Source organism: Octopus bimaculoides, chromosome 5 (genome assembly GCF_001194135.2).
Source record: "Octopus bimaculoides isolate UCB-OBI-ISO-001 chromosome 5, ASM119413v2, whole genome shotgun sequence".
Classification (NCBI taxonomy): domain Eukaryota; kingdom Metazoa; phylum Mollusca; class Cephalopoda; order Octopoda; family Octopodidae; genus Octopus; species Octopus bimaculoides.
The window spans coordinates 81,219,747-81,233,145 of NC_068985.1; the positions used below are offsets into that span (position 1 = coordinate 81,219,747).

At 32.3% G+C, this 13,399-nt stretch overlaps 1 protein-coding gene across 1 annotated transcript in view; it reads left to right on the forward strand.

Moving 5' to 3' along the window:
• LOC106870492 (kinesin-like protein KIF17) overlaps positions 1-13,399 on the forward strand; it is an 805,609-nt gene that overhangs the window by 587,988 nt on the left and 204,222 nt on the right. The window contains exon 9 of the mRNA XM_052967819.1: positions 7,245-7,360. Within this exon, the coding sequence (XP_052823779.1) occupies positions 7,245-7,360 (116 nt within the window). The remainder of the gene's footprint in view (positions 1-7,244; positions 7,361-13,399) is intronic.

Genomic DNA, 13,399 nt, shown 5'->3' on the forward strand with positions numbered 1-13,399 from the left:
CCATTACTAGGGTAAATTTAATCAAATGCATTCCTCTGTCATTATTATTATGATCATTAATTATTATTATTATTATTATTATTATTATTATTATTATTATTATCATTATTATTATTATTATTATTATTATTATTTCCCCAAGATTGACTTTGCCTTTCACCCTTTTGGGGTTGATAAATTAAGTACCAGTGTAATCGTTTTATCCCCTCCTCCAAAATGGCTGCCCTTGCGGGAAAATTTGAAACCATTGTTATCATTATTATTACTATTATTATTATTATTATTATTATTATTATTATTATTATTATTATTATTATTCCACCAAGGTTGACTTTGCTTTTCATCCTTTCGGGGTCAATAAAATAAGTACTGGCTGAGTACTGGGGGGTGATGTAATCAACTATCCCCTTCCCTCAAATTTCAGGTTTCTGATCTTGTGCCTATTGTAGAAAGGATTATTATTATTATTATTATCGTTAGCGAGCTGGTAGAATTGTTAGCAAGCTGGGCAAAATGCTTAGTGGTATTTTGTCTGTCGTTACGGTCTGGGTTCAAATTCTGCCAGTGTCGACTTTGTCTTTATCTTTTGAGGTTGATAAAATAAGTACCAGTTGAGCACTGCGGTTGATGTAATCAACTTATCCCCCTCTAAAATTGCTGGCCTTGTCCCAAAACTTGAAAGTATTATTATTATTATTGTTGTTATTTTTATTAATGTTATTATTATTATTATTATTATTATTATTAGATAAAGAGAAGAGTTCTTTACTTTTGTATACGATTGACACAATCCATCACTAAGGTAAACATAGCTGACGTAATCCATCATCAAGGCCAACTTAATAACAAAAAGCGCAACTCGAAAGTAACTTATTTATTTTCGCTTTGAACAATATATTTCGGCATCTCGTGTGCCTTCAACAGGTTCAAAATAAGTGTCAGTCTAAGAGCTCTCATAGACTTCTTCAAGTTTCACTTGGAAAGGAAATTGAGAGTGGAGAGGAAAGTGCTGTCCTTGAGTGAGTTTATTGAAAGGTGGGTGAAAGTTGAGAAAATGGCAAGAGTGACCTGTGAGTTGGAGAGAAGGAATTGGAGAGGGCACTTGCTCCTAGGGTTTCAGAAAAGCCTCAGACAGTGGGCTTCCTCGATTATCCCTAGAGGCCTTCCTGTATCAGGAGAGCTACAGCTCTATTATCCTCCCTGCCCTTTTTTTTCTCAAACCTTTGTATGCTATGCATACGTCCCTTCTTTTTCAGTGTATACCGTATACACTTACGTTCTATTTTTTTTTATCCTTTCATTATATGTAAATAACCACAGTTTATGTCTATCTTTGTATTGACCCCTCACCCTTCGCCCTTGTGGCAAATAAATGAAATCCTCATCATCATCATTATTATTATTATTATTATTATTATTATTAGAAAAGGTGTTGGTAGAAATTCCATTTGCTGTACTCATTGCAAGCTATGGACTCATAAGTGGTACAGTGGAATCACAGGAAGGTCAATAGAGAAAGTAGTCTTTGTGTGTGTTTGATGTGCAGGTACATGAACACTAAGGATGTGCAGGAAGTAGATTCCCTCAAATGTGCAGGGGAAACCTTGGCAGTAGTAGATAGCTTTCATTATCTAGTCGACCAAATTAGCAGCAGTGGATGTTGGTCTGAAAGCATAATTACTAGAATAAGAACTGGCTGGGCAAAGTTCACAGAGCAATAACCTTTGTTGCCCACAAATGGCCACCCCTTCAGATTGAAAGGCAGATGATACGATGCTTGTGTGTGGACAGCTATGCTACATGACAGCAAAACATGGACTGTGACAGCAGTGGATATGTGAAGGCTTGAATGAGATGAAGACAACATCTAGTGGATGTGCAATGTTAGTGTGCATGTACGGCAAGTGTAAATGTTTTCAGAAGCTTTCCTGCATTAGGGGGACTGCATCATCCATTTGTACACTTATCCTGTATACTAGTATATTTTTTATCTCATTGTCCACCTTTTCCTTTCTTCCTCTCATCTTTTATGTGAACCCTCACACAAATTGTAAACTGTCCTTGTCGTGTCCCCTTTATCTGATCTCCTGTGGCAGATGAAAGAACTCATCAACATCATAATCATTATTATTGTGTTTCAACACAGTTTAATGTGCATATTTTTGCACACCTTGCAGAATTTCGATTTCTCACATGCTTAAATGAAGTAAAAGATATAGAAAGCATTTCTCTGCAAATTCTTTCTTTACAAACACTTCTGGATCACTCTGGAGATAACTCTCATACCAAAGGCAATGCAAAATATGTTATTTTAGGACACTTTTAAACAATGTCTTGTGTTCAAATTCAACCTAAGATGGCTACTAGCCAGAGTGAAACAACTCCCACTAAGAAAGTCAAATGAATGCAACAGTGTAGAAAACATTAAAACAGAGAAAAAGTTAAGTGGACTGAGGGACAAAAAAACATGCATTATGCAGAAAAAATAACAATTTTACAGATAACAATGCCATGTTACAAATGATGATAAAAACAACAGCAATAACAATAAAAATGTATGCAAATTTTATCTAATGAAAAAACAATCAGCTTAAACTGTCAGTTTTTTGTCTGTCAGCACTGCTAATAACAAACATAACAAACATGAGCCAGCAAACTGAGAAGCATTTTGCTTCACTGGATTTTGCAAGCTTGAAGTCTGTCCCTGCCAAGACTAATCACCCAACAGTAAGAGTTGAGAAAGGATATCTATCTTTGCATTGCCAAAAATGGAACAGGAGTTCTTGTGCAGCTCATCACCACTCAAATAAATAAATAAATAAAAAGAAAAAACAAAACAAAACATAATACACTAACAAAAATTTAGAATAACACATAATTAGATGTAGCCCTGGCTGATATGTGGAGAAATGTCTCTTTTGTTAGTTTAAAGCAGGCCTTATGGAACCATGTACCTAGTTTTAAAGCTGAGTATTGGGCAAAGAAGCTAGCTGAGCCAGTGTATCACTCAACTTTCCATACATAATGTTATAATATGTGTTTGATGTGATAGGAGGATTACAGCCAAGAATACTGACAAATCTCCTTTGTTTGCCATTAGTTTTGGTAATCTGGAATGACAAATTTTGGGGTGGGGTCTCAATAGACATGCATATTGGCTTCATCATCTCCTTAAAAAACTACAAAGCCACATTGAATTGTTTGCTATCAAGGGTGCTGAGGGAAAGGCTATAAAACTGGTGGGGCAAGGCTGAAGGCCTAGCTACTAGGTGTGTGGCAGTGAAGGCCTTTTGAGCAGAACAGCTGCCCAGAACAACTCAAGAAGCAGAGAGAGTGATGATATATTTTGTGTATAAGAATTTTACACCATTTTCATTAACAGAATTATTTTGAGCCAGTGAGAGAGCTTTTGTATGTTGGCTAAACCTGTAAGAAATAACAGTCAAATCCTCCTTAGATCACACTATAACAGTTTTTAAAATGGAAGAACACAAATGGACAGTGTAGTCTTAGATAGATTAAACTTGAAAGCATTGTGCCTATGGAAAAAAAAATGGAATGGTCACAACTAGAATTCCTTTAGTTATATCTTCTTAGTCAGGCTGACTTGAAACTAAGCAACAAGCTTATCACAACCACCACCAACTCAACAGCAGCAACAACAACAACAACATGTCTACCTTCAATAACAATCTCCTTACAACAGGGGTTGGCAAACCAGGGTTAAATTACCCAAGTGGGGTAAAAATGAAGTTCTTGGTGGTAATGAGAACTCATTAAAGATAAGTAAAATTATATAAATAACATGTTCCTTGTCACAACAGAAATTTTTCCTGTGGAATGAGGAGGAAGTCAAAAAGTTGCTGCCTTTTGAAGCAATCTACCTTTGTGAACAAGGATTTTCCTCTCTAATGAACATAAAAACAAAGCAGAGTAATCAATTGGACTTTGAAGACTGTATTCAAATTGCTCTGGCATCAAAATTTCCCAATTTGGTGTAATTGTAATAAAAATGAAACAATATCATTTCTTCAAAACCTGAAGTGGAAAAGTTTCTAGAAAAATCCTTTTGTTTCCTAATGAGGGTATTAATTATTTTATCACATTTGTTTTATACTTGTTTATATTCATAATTGTATTCTCCATATAAATAGATTCAATAAACCTTTTTAATTCTCAGTATCTATGATTTTCTTTTTTTCAAATGAAGGGAGTAACATTGGCGTAAATAAATATATTTTGGGGTAATTGTTTAAAAAGTCCCCCAGCCCCTGCCTTACAATATCTGTCACAAACATCAGCTACATCACAGACATAAAGGAACTCCTCTACCAGTGGTTCTTAACCTGGTTGGCAGTTGTTAGGGAAACCAGATGCTTTAGAGTGTTTAGGAATTTTCTTAGAAATAAAATATTTAAACTAAATACAATACTTATACTTCAAATACATTTTCAAAATCATCTGTGATGACAGAATATGGAAAGGAGGTTCTGTTAGCAGTGAACATGAATTGGATTCATAAGATGTTAGCAATGTCCAATATAACTTCATTATGTAAGTCCTTGTTTTCTTGCTTTATTTAATAATATACATAAAAAATTAACATAGAGACCCCCAACCCATACTGTGTATCGAAATTATTTTCACACTGGTAGCTGCCATGATTTTGGCACAAAACAAACCAGTTGAAGCGCAGACTTCAATACGACAGGTTGAAGGTCTCTATCATGGTAACATGTGCTGAGGAAGCTGAGGCTATTTGCCAGTGCAGAAACCGGTCCACATGAGTTCAAATACTTGAATGTATGCCGGGAGATTCTCTTAGCCCATTTGCCTTTGGATGGTTGATTTCTGTAGTTATTACTTGTGTATTTTGGTGACTTAAATAAGAGTTTTGACTGTTATTTCCAGCAAGTAGACATACTTAGTATGTCCTTTGATTAATTTTAATCCTTCAGTTATTCAATGCTTTGGGGGGGGGGCTGCAATCGCCTATATTATTGGTTCTGTTATCATTTTTGAATTGTTACACTAGATAATAACAGAGTCAATGATATCTTAGCAAATTATTTTTATGTGAATTATGTTTTCTTGTGAATTATTTGCTCCATATATATATATTTATATATATAGTAGTGTATAAGGTGAGAGTATATAAAGATGAACTCCAGCTCTCAAGAATTTAGATTACATTTAAAATATAAGTTTTGAACTATACTCACTACTTAAGACTATTTGGCACTATTTCACACCAGTTATAAGTGTTGGCTTTTTGTTTAATGTATAGGAAACTTTTACAATGCAAACATATGTCTTTGTGACATGTTTTAATATATGCTGAACCTAAAATCAACACTTGAAACTTACAGTTACCTACAATTAATTATATAAAGGTTATGAAAGTTATAAAGTATTCTTCTTGTTGATGAAAATGATATTCCAGTTGTTATTGAGGCATTATATGAGTAGTTTGGCACTTAACGTTGATGCCACCTCAGTATTCCTTTAACAGCCATGCTAGCGTCCAGTAGAACACATTACTAAGCAACACAATCTTTATTAAACTTCAGCCTATACATTTCAAATAGGCGCAAAACACTGCCAATTACTTATCGTTATCAACATCTAATATACCTGGTTGATGTAGTGTTAATACTAGTTATATCGTTTAATGGTTGTCTCTCAAGTCTGAAGAAGACAGTTTTGCAATTTCTTGCTGAACAATCTGCATGGCTGATTTATTTATAGTGACAAAATATTTGTGTTATACATTATCTCACTTCCTCTATCAGATCGACATTGCCTGTAATGGTGTACAATATGCTACATGTCAGATGTCGAAGTGATCACAGAACAACATGAGATGAAGTGTTTTGCTCAAGAACAAAACATAACACCCAGTTCAGAAATCAAAGCCACAATTTCACAATTGTAAGTGTAACACTCTAGCCACTAGGCTGTGTGTCTTCACATGATATCACAGAAGTATCAATTATTTTACAGCAAGTCACATGTTGCCAGTTATTAATTGACTTATGGTATGTATAATGATATACTGTAATATATCAGAAATGTTGCTATAAAGCATACAGCAGGTATTTTTCTAAATTTGTAAATTATATTTAGCTTCATAGAATGTTATGGTTATGCTTTTATACTTTCATATGAGGCTCATGCTAATGTCGGAAGGGTAGAATTAAGGTTCAAATTGCATCAAATACATAGTCATATATAGTAACTCTTGTGGAAATTACAAAATGATAAAATTAATCTCACAGAGATTATAGATTTTAAATTACTTTTATTATATTTGAAACTATTGATCAGTGAAATGTTAAAAGTGTCATATACTAAACTTTATAGTGGTATACTTTGCAAGATGCCCTGCTGTATAACATCAAGATGTGTGCATAGAGTTATGCTTGCATGCAACCTTCTGCAGTCACTTAACACTTAGAAAAGTGTTTTAAGTTTTCAAAATATTCTAAAATAGCAAGTGATTATTACAGTGTAGTTTTTGTCATTATTCTTTCAGTTGAGTTTTATTTAAGCTGCACAATCATTAGAACAATGTTCTGTTTTCTATAAATCCCATTTGAAAGAACAAGTTGTAAAATTCTAATCCACACACATATGTTGTTTTCACAAATTGACAACTCCTGTCCATTTCAATCTAAAGAATTTTTGCTTTCTTTTGTTTTTGATGTTATTGAATGTACTTTTAATTTACAAAAATAAAGTTTTTCAATTTCTTTGTAAGAACAATTTATCAAAATGGCTTTATTAAAATTCCAGATTTCTTTTGTCCATTGAACATAATAAATAATACAGTTGCATTTGAATTTTATTCATTTTTGAATTTTTTTAATGATAATGTTGAACTGAAGATGTTCCCATAATTCTCTTTGTCTTTCCATGTTTTGCTCTTCTTTTGAGCTTTTAGTGGTTATTCATTCTCTTAAACTGACTTACCTGTTATGTGTGGTTTTTGTCTTATTTTGTGTGTTCTACTTCAAAAAATATATATGTATACACACACACACAAATATATATGTATACACACACCTATATATGCATACATGCATATATACAGATATTTCTATATATATATATGTGAATATATTGTATATATGTATGTGTGTATGTGTATACTTCTCCTAAAGTTTCTATTGCCATTCTCTCAAATGCTAAGTTAATTCCCGAGGCAATGGTGGTAGCTGTCACAACACTCTCTGTTATTTCAGATTGCTTGTACTTCAACAACAAATGGTTGGTGGGGAAAATGTCAACAACAAAGAAGTAAAAGAGAGAAGGAAGAAAAAAATGAAATTCGCTGAAGAGAGAAAGAGAAAACTTGCGGGTAATTTGAAGTATTTTCCTGCATCCTTGTGATTTTTAAAGTTCTATTATAAACATTTCTACTACCACTGTATCTCTACATGTGCTCTTTTCTTTATTAAATATTTGTTTTTGCTTTCCAGTGTGTAAGATTTTTCTTGTAATAATCTAGAGCTTTAATCTCTTGCAAAACGTTATAATAGTATGAACTAGAAAATTATGAATTTTAATAAGATTGAGACAAGCTTTTGTCTAAAAATAATTTATCTATTATTTTATATGCAATGTGAAAAACTGCTAAGTATTTTCTTCATATATTTGCATTTGAGGCAGCATGATTTATACATCAAACTGTATTTATTGAAGCTACATACAACCTAATAAATAATAATGAAATTTTGAAAATAATTAGTTTTATTGTAGGGCTGTTTGTTGCACTTCATTACTTTTAAACTAGCTGAATTTAAATATTAGAATCTACTGGAATTTTAAATTTTTTACATTCATTAGAATTATTTAAAGTCTTTAGAAATGCAAGTTGAAATCTTCATGATGATCCAACAGGATTTTGGAATGGGAAAATGAATTAATTTCTTAATGGGTACCAAGATTATTTTTGTTTAAATATCTTTCCTTCTAAATATTTTTAGTAAAGAAATATTTGGCTTCATAAAATGTTTAACAGATTCCAGTTTGTATCATGCTGATGATTTCTAAAAAGGTTGAAATAGTACTGTACATGATTACCACTGACTAGAAATTTTAGGAACTTTAAGTTGACAAAAAAAAACATTTATGTGAATTGTGTGCATCTTTTTCTTTATAATTTCTTGAATAAAATTTCTAATTCTACTAAATATTAGAAAGAAATTGTGAAGGTACATGGCTTAGTGGTAAAGGGTATTTGGCTCGCAATCATAAGGTTGTGAGTTTGATTCCTGGCAGTACATTGTGTCCTTGAGCAAGACACTTTATTTCATTGCTCTAGTCCACTCAGCTAGTAAAAATGATTAGTGCTTGACATTTTGTGTCATATTGAATCTTCTTGAGAACTATGTTGATGGTACACATGTCTGTGAAGTGCTCAGCCATTTGCCCGTTAATTTCATGAGCAGGTTGTTCTGTTGACTGGATCAACTGGAAACCTCATCATCATAACCAACAGTGTCAGTTTTGGAGAAGAAGATTATTATCTCCCTTGTAATGGATGTTCATTAGGGAAAGACAAGTATTTAGAGAATGGTTAAGTCTAAATAATATTTCTACTCCCTGGGCATGTGTAATAAACAGAACCAACTGCTTGTCTTTTCCTGACTGAAGGTACCACTAATTGATAAACCGCTTTGTGACTTTATGTTGGGTAATGGAAAGTGAGAATTAGCATAAAAAGTTATGATGGGAAATTTAAATTGTTTTGTATACATAGTTTGTTGAGAGCTTACAATTTACACTGTGGGGCTTCCATAAAATTTGAGTGGTATCATTTAAAACCTACAACTCACAAGCAGCTAGTTGAGTGCTTTGGCAAAATCCACAATTCTAATAGCATAATTATTTTGAGATTCAGTTTAGTAAAGTGCAACATCAGATGTCATTGTACAGTATGAAAGTATATTGAGGAGGTTAGGTGATCATGTAAACATTTTGTTATTTTGTTAATGCTTGTGGTGATGGACAAGGAGAATTCTGTTGAAATACACATACTTTCTCTAAAGTTTCTGTTTTAATATGCCAAATAGGTTATATGTGCATTTTATGGAAGAATAAGAAGTATCATTAAAATAGAAATCTTAAATTAAATACATTACTTCTGACTAGCTTTCATTAATATGAAAATCATAAATAGATGAAGAATAAAGGAATCTAAGCAATAGGCAATCAGACCAAATAAGAAATGTCAATATGAAAAAAAGTGCCTGTTATAGAACCTGGACTGTTTAAAGGAAATTTTATTAATGAATCTTCGAGATTCTCAAATATATTTCACTGAAAATTTCCTCTTTATTTATTGGCTGACCTTTACATTTTCTTATGAAACTGGAGAAGTGACTAAAAGACATACTAATTGGTCCAATAATCATGAAGGTATTACTGAGACATGGTAAATGAATAAATGTCAATTCCTTAACCGATTTGAGATGTGGATTAAGCTAATTTGAATAACATCAAAGAATTGTGTAGCAATCTAGTCTTTTTATTCAAAATTGGTTTGAATTGATAAAATTTCATTAGAGACTGTTATTAGTTTATAATTAATCATTTCTAACAGATTTCATGATTATTTCGAAAATTAATTTCAGCATTATTTTATATAAAACATTAACATTCATTCATATAAAATGATCAACTATGGATTTAGAGCTAGCTAAGATGATGTGAAGTCAATGAAATTACATGATAATCCGTAATATTGAATTGCAATAACTTCCTTTAACACTAAGGTGAAGCAGTAATACTAAGCAGTTTAACTGATGCCTGTAGCATCTTAGATAAAACAGTAGATTGTTATTGCTTAACTCACTACATTTTACTGATGAGTACCTGAAAACCTTTAACATTATAACCTTACAAAATGTAAAATTTGTTAAAATACAAAATACATAAAGGTTTATGATTTACTAGTTCAGATAATTATATCATGTTGACAAGTGACAGAATGCAAGCACCACAAGTGATATAAGACAAGTGGCAGTGATGTAAGAATCATGTTGTAAGGATATCTTAATAAAAAGTATAAATGAATTAAATTAAATGGCTTGAAAGGGAATTGGAGAGAATAAGGGATTACAAAATCAAATTATCAACAATTAGGGCCTTAAAGAAAAAACTACTTACACAAATAAAGTTAACTGGTATTAGAACTCACAACATAAATGGTTACAGAAAACGGTTTGCACATGGATTGCCAAATTTATAATAAAGAAATATATAGTTCTTGAGAGCTCACAGCTCTAGTACTATTGATATGTGATGAAAATGTTGAGGGAAAGAATTACAATACAGATTCTTCAAAACAAGCCTACCTGGAGGAGACCTATGAGCAGAACAAAAATGAGATGGTTGAATAATATCCATAGTCTCAGATGGTCATGTTTGAGAATCCATCCAGAAAGCGTAATGATGGTTGCTTCTGAAGGATCTTATGGAGGAGGTACCTGAGACTCCATCCTACAACCATTCCAGTAATAGTGAGTGGAGAAGATGGATAAATAGGTATATGGATATATAGTCTTTCCATAATTAAATCTGAAAGCCAAAGTGAATGTTATGTCATCGTAAGAAGCTTGTGGACACTAAATCTATAAGGTCAAAAGGCTATTGTTTTTAGTAGAAAAGTTGATCTTGGATAAAAACTGTAAAATATACTTAAACATGTATATGTAAAAATGGTTTCCATGTATTGTATGTGCTTAGTAAAATGATAATAGGAATTAAATGCAAAAAGTTATTATTGACAAACATCATCATCATCATCCAGTGTTTTAAATCCAGGTTTTGTCCCTGTTAATGGGTGTGGCTGGATCTACCTCAATGCTGTAGCAACTGCCCTCACACCCTCTTGACATCTTGCCCAATTTAAGGGTTGGTTTGCTCTTCTCAAACCAACCCTACCAATCTCCTCCTCCACCTGTCCCCTTCATCTCTTCTTTGGTCTACCTCGCTTTCTTGGTCCATTTACCTCAAACTCAAGCACCCTCCTCAGAACATATAGTAAATAATAAATAATTATAGTAAGGAAAGGTGTACAAAATAAAATCTTTAGTTTATCATATTATATCCTTAGTACTATCTAAACATGATTTTATGTTCCATTATCCAGTTATGACCAACACTTTTTGACACAATTGCCAATATAATCAAATTAAAATAAAGTTGAAATTAAAAACAGATATTAAAACTAAATCAAAAAGGTCATCCTTTGTCATCACATTCAACAACTTTATTTTATTATTAATTGGAGTATTACTTTTTCTTCACTCCTAACCTTATGATTATTTTGTATTATGTAATGGCTAAATGTCCGAGGAAATTTTTGGTTACACTGAATAACAATTTCATTTGCTTAATGATAAATTGCAGTCAGCTATTAAGATCTCAAGTGCTTTTTGTATACATAGAAGACAATCCTTCCTGTCCTCTTTGCATATTAACAGAATTTAAGATAGACCGTACCAGGTTATAATCTATTCCTTTAGATTTTAGACTGAATATATTCAACCATAGAGATTGAGTTCTTAAGTTTTACATTAGAGAAGGAATAATAGTATATCTATATACATAGAACAGAGTTTGTGTGTGTGTGTCTGTGTGTGGTGCGTATGTTCCTTATGGATTCAAAAACTGAGTTACTGATTTTGACGTATGAGGTATCAAAAAATTCAGTAATCTTTTGGCTACCAAATGAAATATGGCTTTTGTGCAACAACTCTTTTATACCTCAAAAAAACCTCAAAAACAAGGTCGGGTTGCACAATTTTGAGGTCATTTTCGGGCAATATTTGGATTTGCTTCTAATCTACGTTGCCAATTTTAATATTTGTAGTGTCAAAAGATGCAGCATTGTACAAAGAGTAAAAACCCTGTTTGTCAATGGAAAATGACTAAGGAATGCCCAAGGTGCGTTCTCAGGTTTAAATTCAATAAAATTTCCCCAAGGATTAAGCATAGTAAGAGCCTCTATTCATTCAAGTGTGTTAAAGAAGTGAAGCAATGATTAAAACCTTTTGAGTTCTTTTTTTTTTTTGCTTTTAACATTTTTCTCTTTATTCAACCCAATATATACAAAGTTGCTCATTGTTGTTAGTATATATTCATGCCTATTATCTATTCCATAAGACACAAAATTCGTAAGGATTTTGCTACAATCTCCCTATTTTTCACAGTGGTTGAGCATGTATTATAACATAGGTGGTGTGATGGAGAAGACAATAACAACATCGTGCATCTATGCAAGGGCAAATTGAGGTCATATACACACGAGTCCACCCACAATACGTGTCTCTTCATTGGTTGGGATGCACACTGTGTTCACTGATTGGTACAATTTGAAATCAATTTTTCCTTATCAGAGACACGTACCGCAATATCAGTTGATTGTGGTGTTATTGTTACCAATGACCCGGGCAATGCTGGAGTGCATTGTGTGTGGTGCATACTTTCCACTTGACTAAAAAATTGAGTATATATATATATATATATATATATATATATATATATATTTATATAATACAATGTGGCTGAAGGTCATAACACTTGGGTAATGCTGGGGTGCATTGCTAGTAAAATATAATTTTCATAAAAAATTGCTATATACTCTATGTAATATTTAATTATAGTTGATTTCTTACAGTGCATTTATAAACTACAGGCATACACTGATCATTTCCTTTTAACAGACATCTATCTTTTATTCTACAGTTACATCACAACTATTGGGAACTGATTAGGATGTAACAAATCAGTATTGTTGTTTAGGGATCTGAATATGTTTCCAAATATAAACAGAAGATTGTACCAAAATGTCTTTTCACAATTATCAATAACTTGATTTTGAACTTGGAATGACTTTGAAACTCTTTCCTTAATTTTTAGAATTATAATCTCATTTGATAAGAATATAAGGAATGCCACAAATGCTGAGGTGCTGTATTGAAAAGGACCTGTTCAATTCAGTTCATATTAGCATGGAAATGTGGACTTAAAAATGATGATGATGATGTGTGTGTGTGCATATGTGTATGTGTGTGTACATAGGAGTGCATATGTATGTGTGTGTGTGTGTGTGTGTGTGTGTGTGTGTGTGTGTTGTGTGTGTATGTATATATGTATGTATTCATGTATTGTCAGCCTCACCATCATCAACTATTTCTATTTATTGATACCCATATGCCTTATTTTCTTTATTTTACTCATATTCAACCAATTCCAGGCCTAGTCGCATAAAATATTCCTTGTATTACCTTTATCTTAAGTTATTTATGCTCTACTGAGTTTTGTCTATCTGCAAATATATATTTGAAATTGCCAAGCTATATATATATATATATATATATATATATAT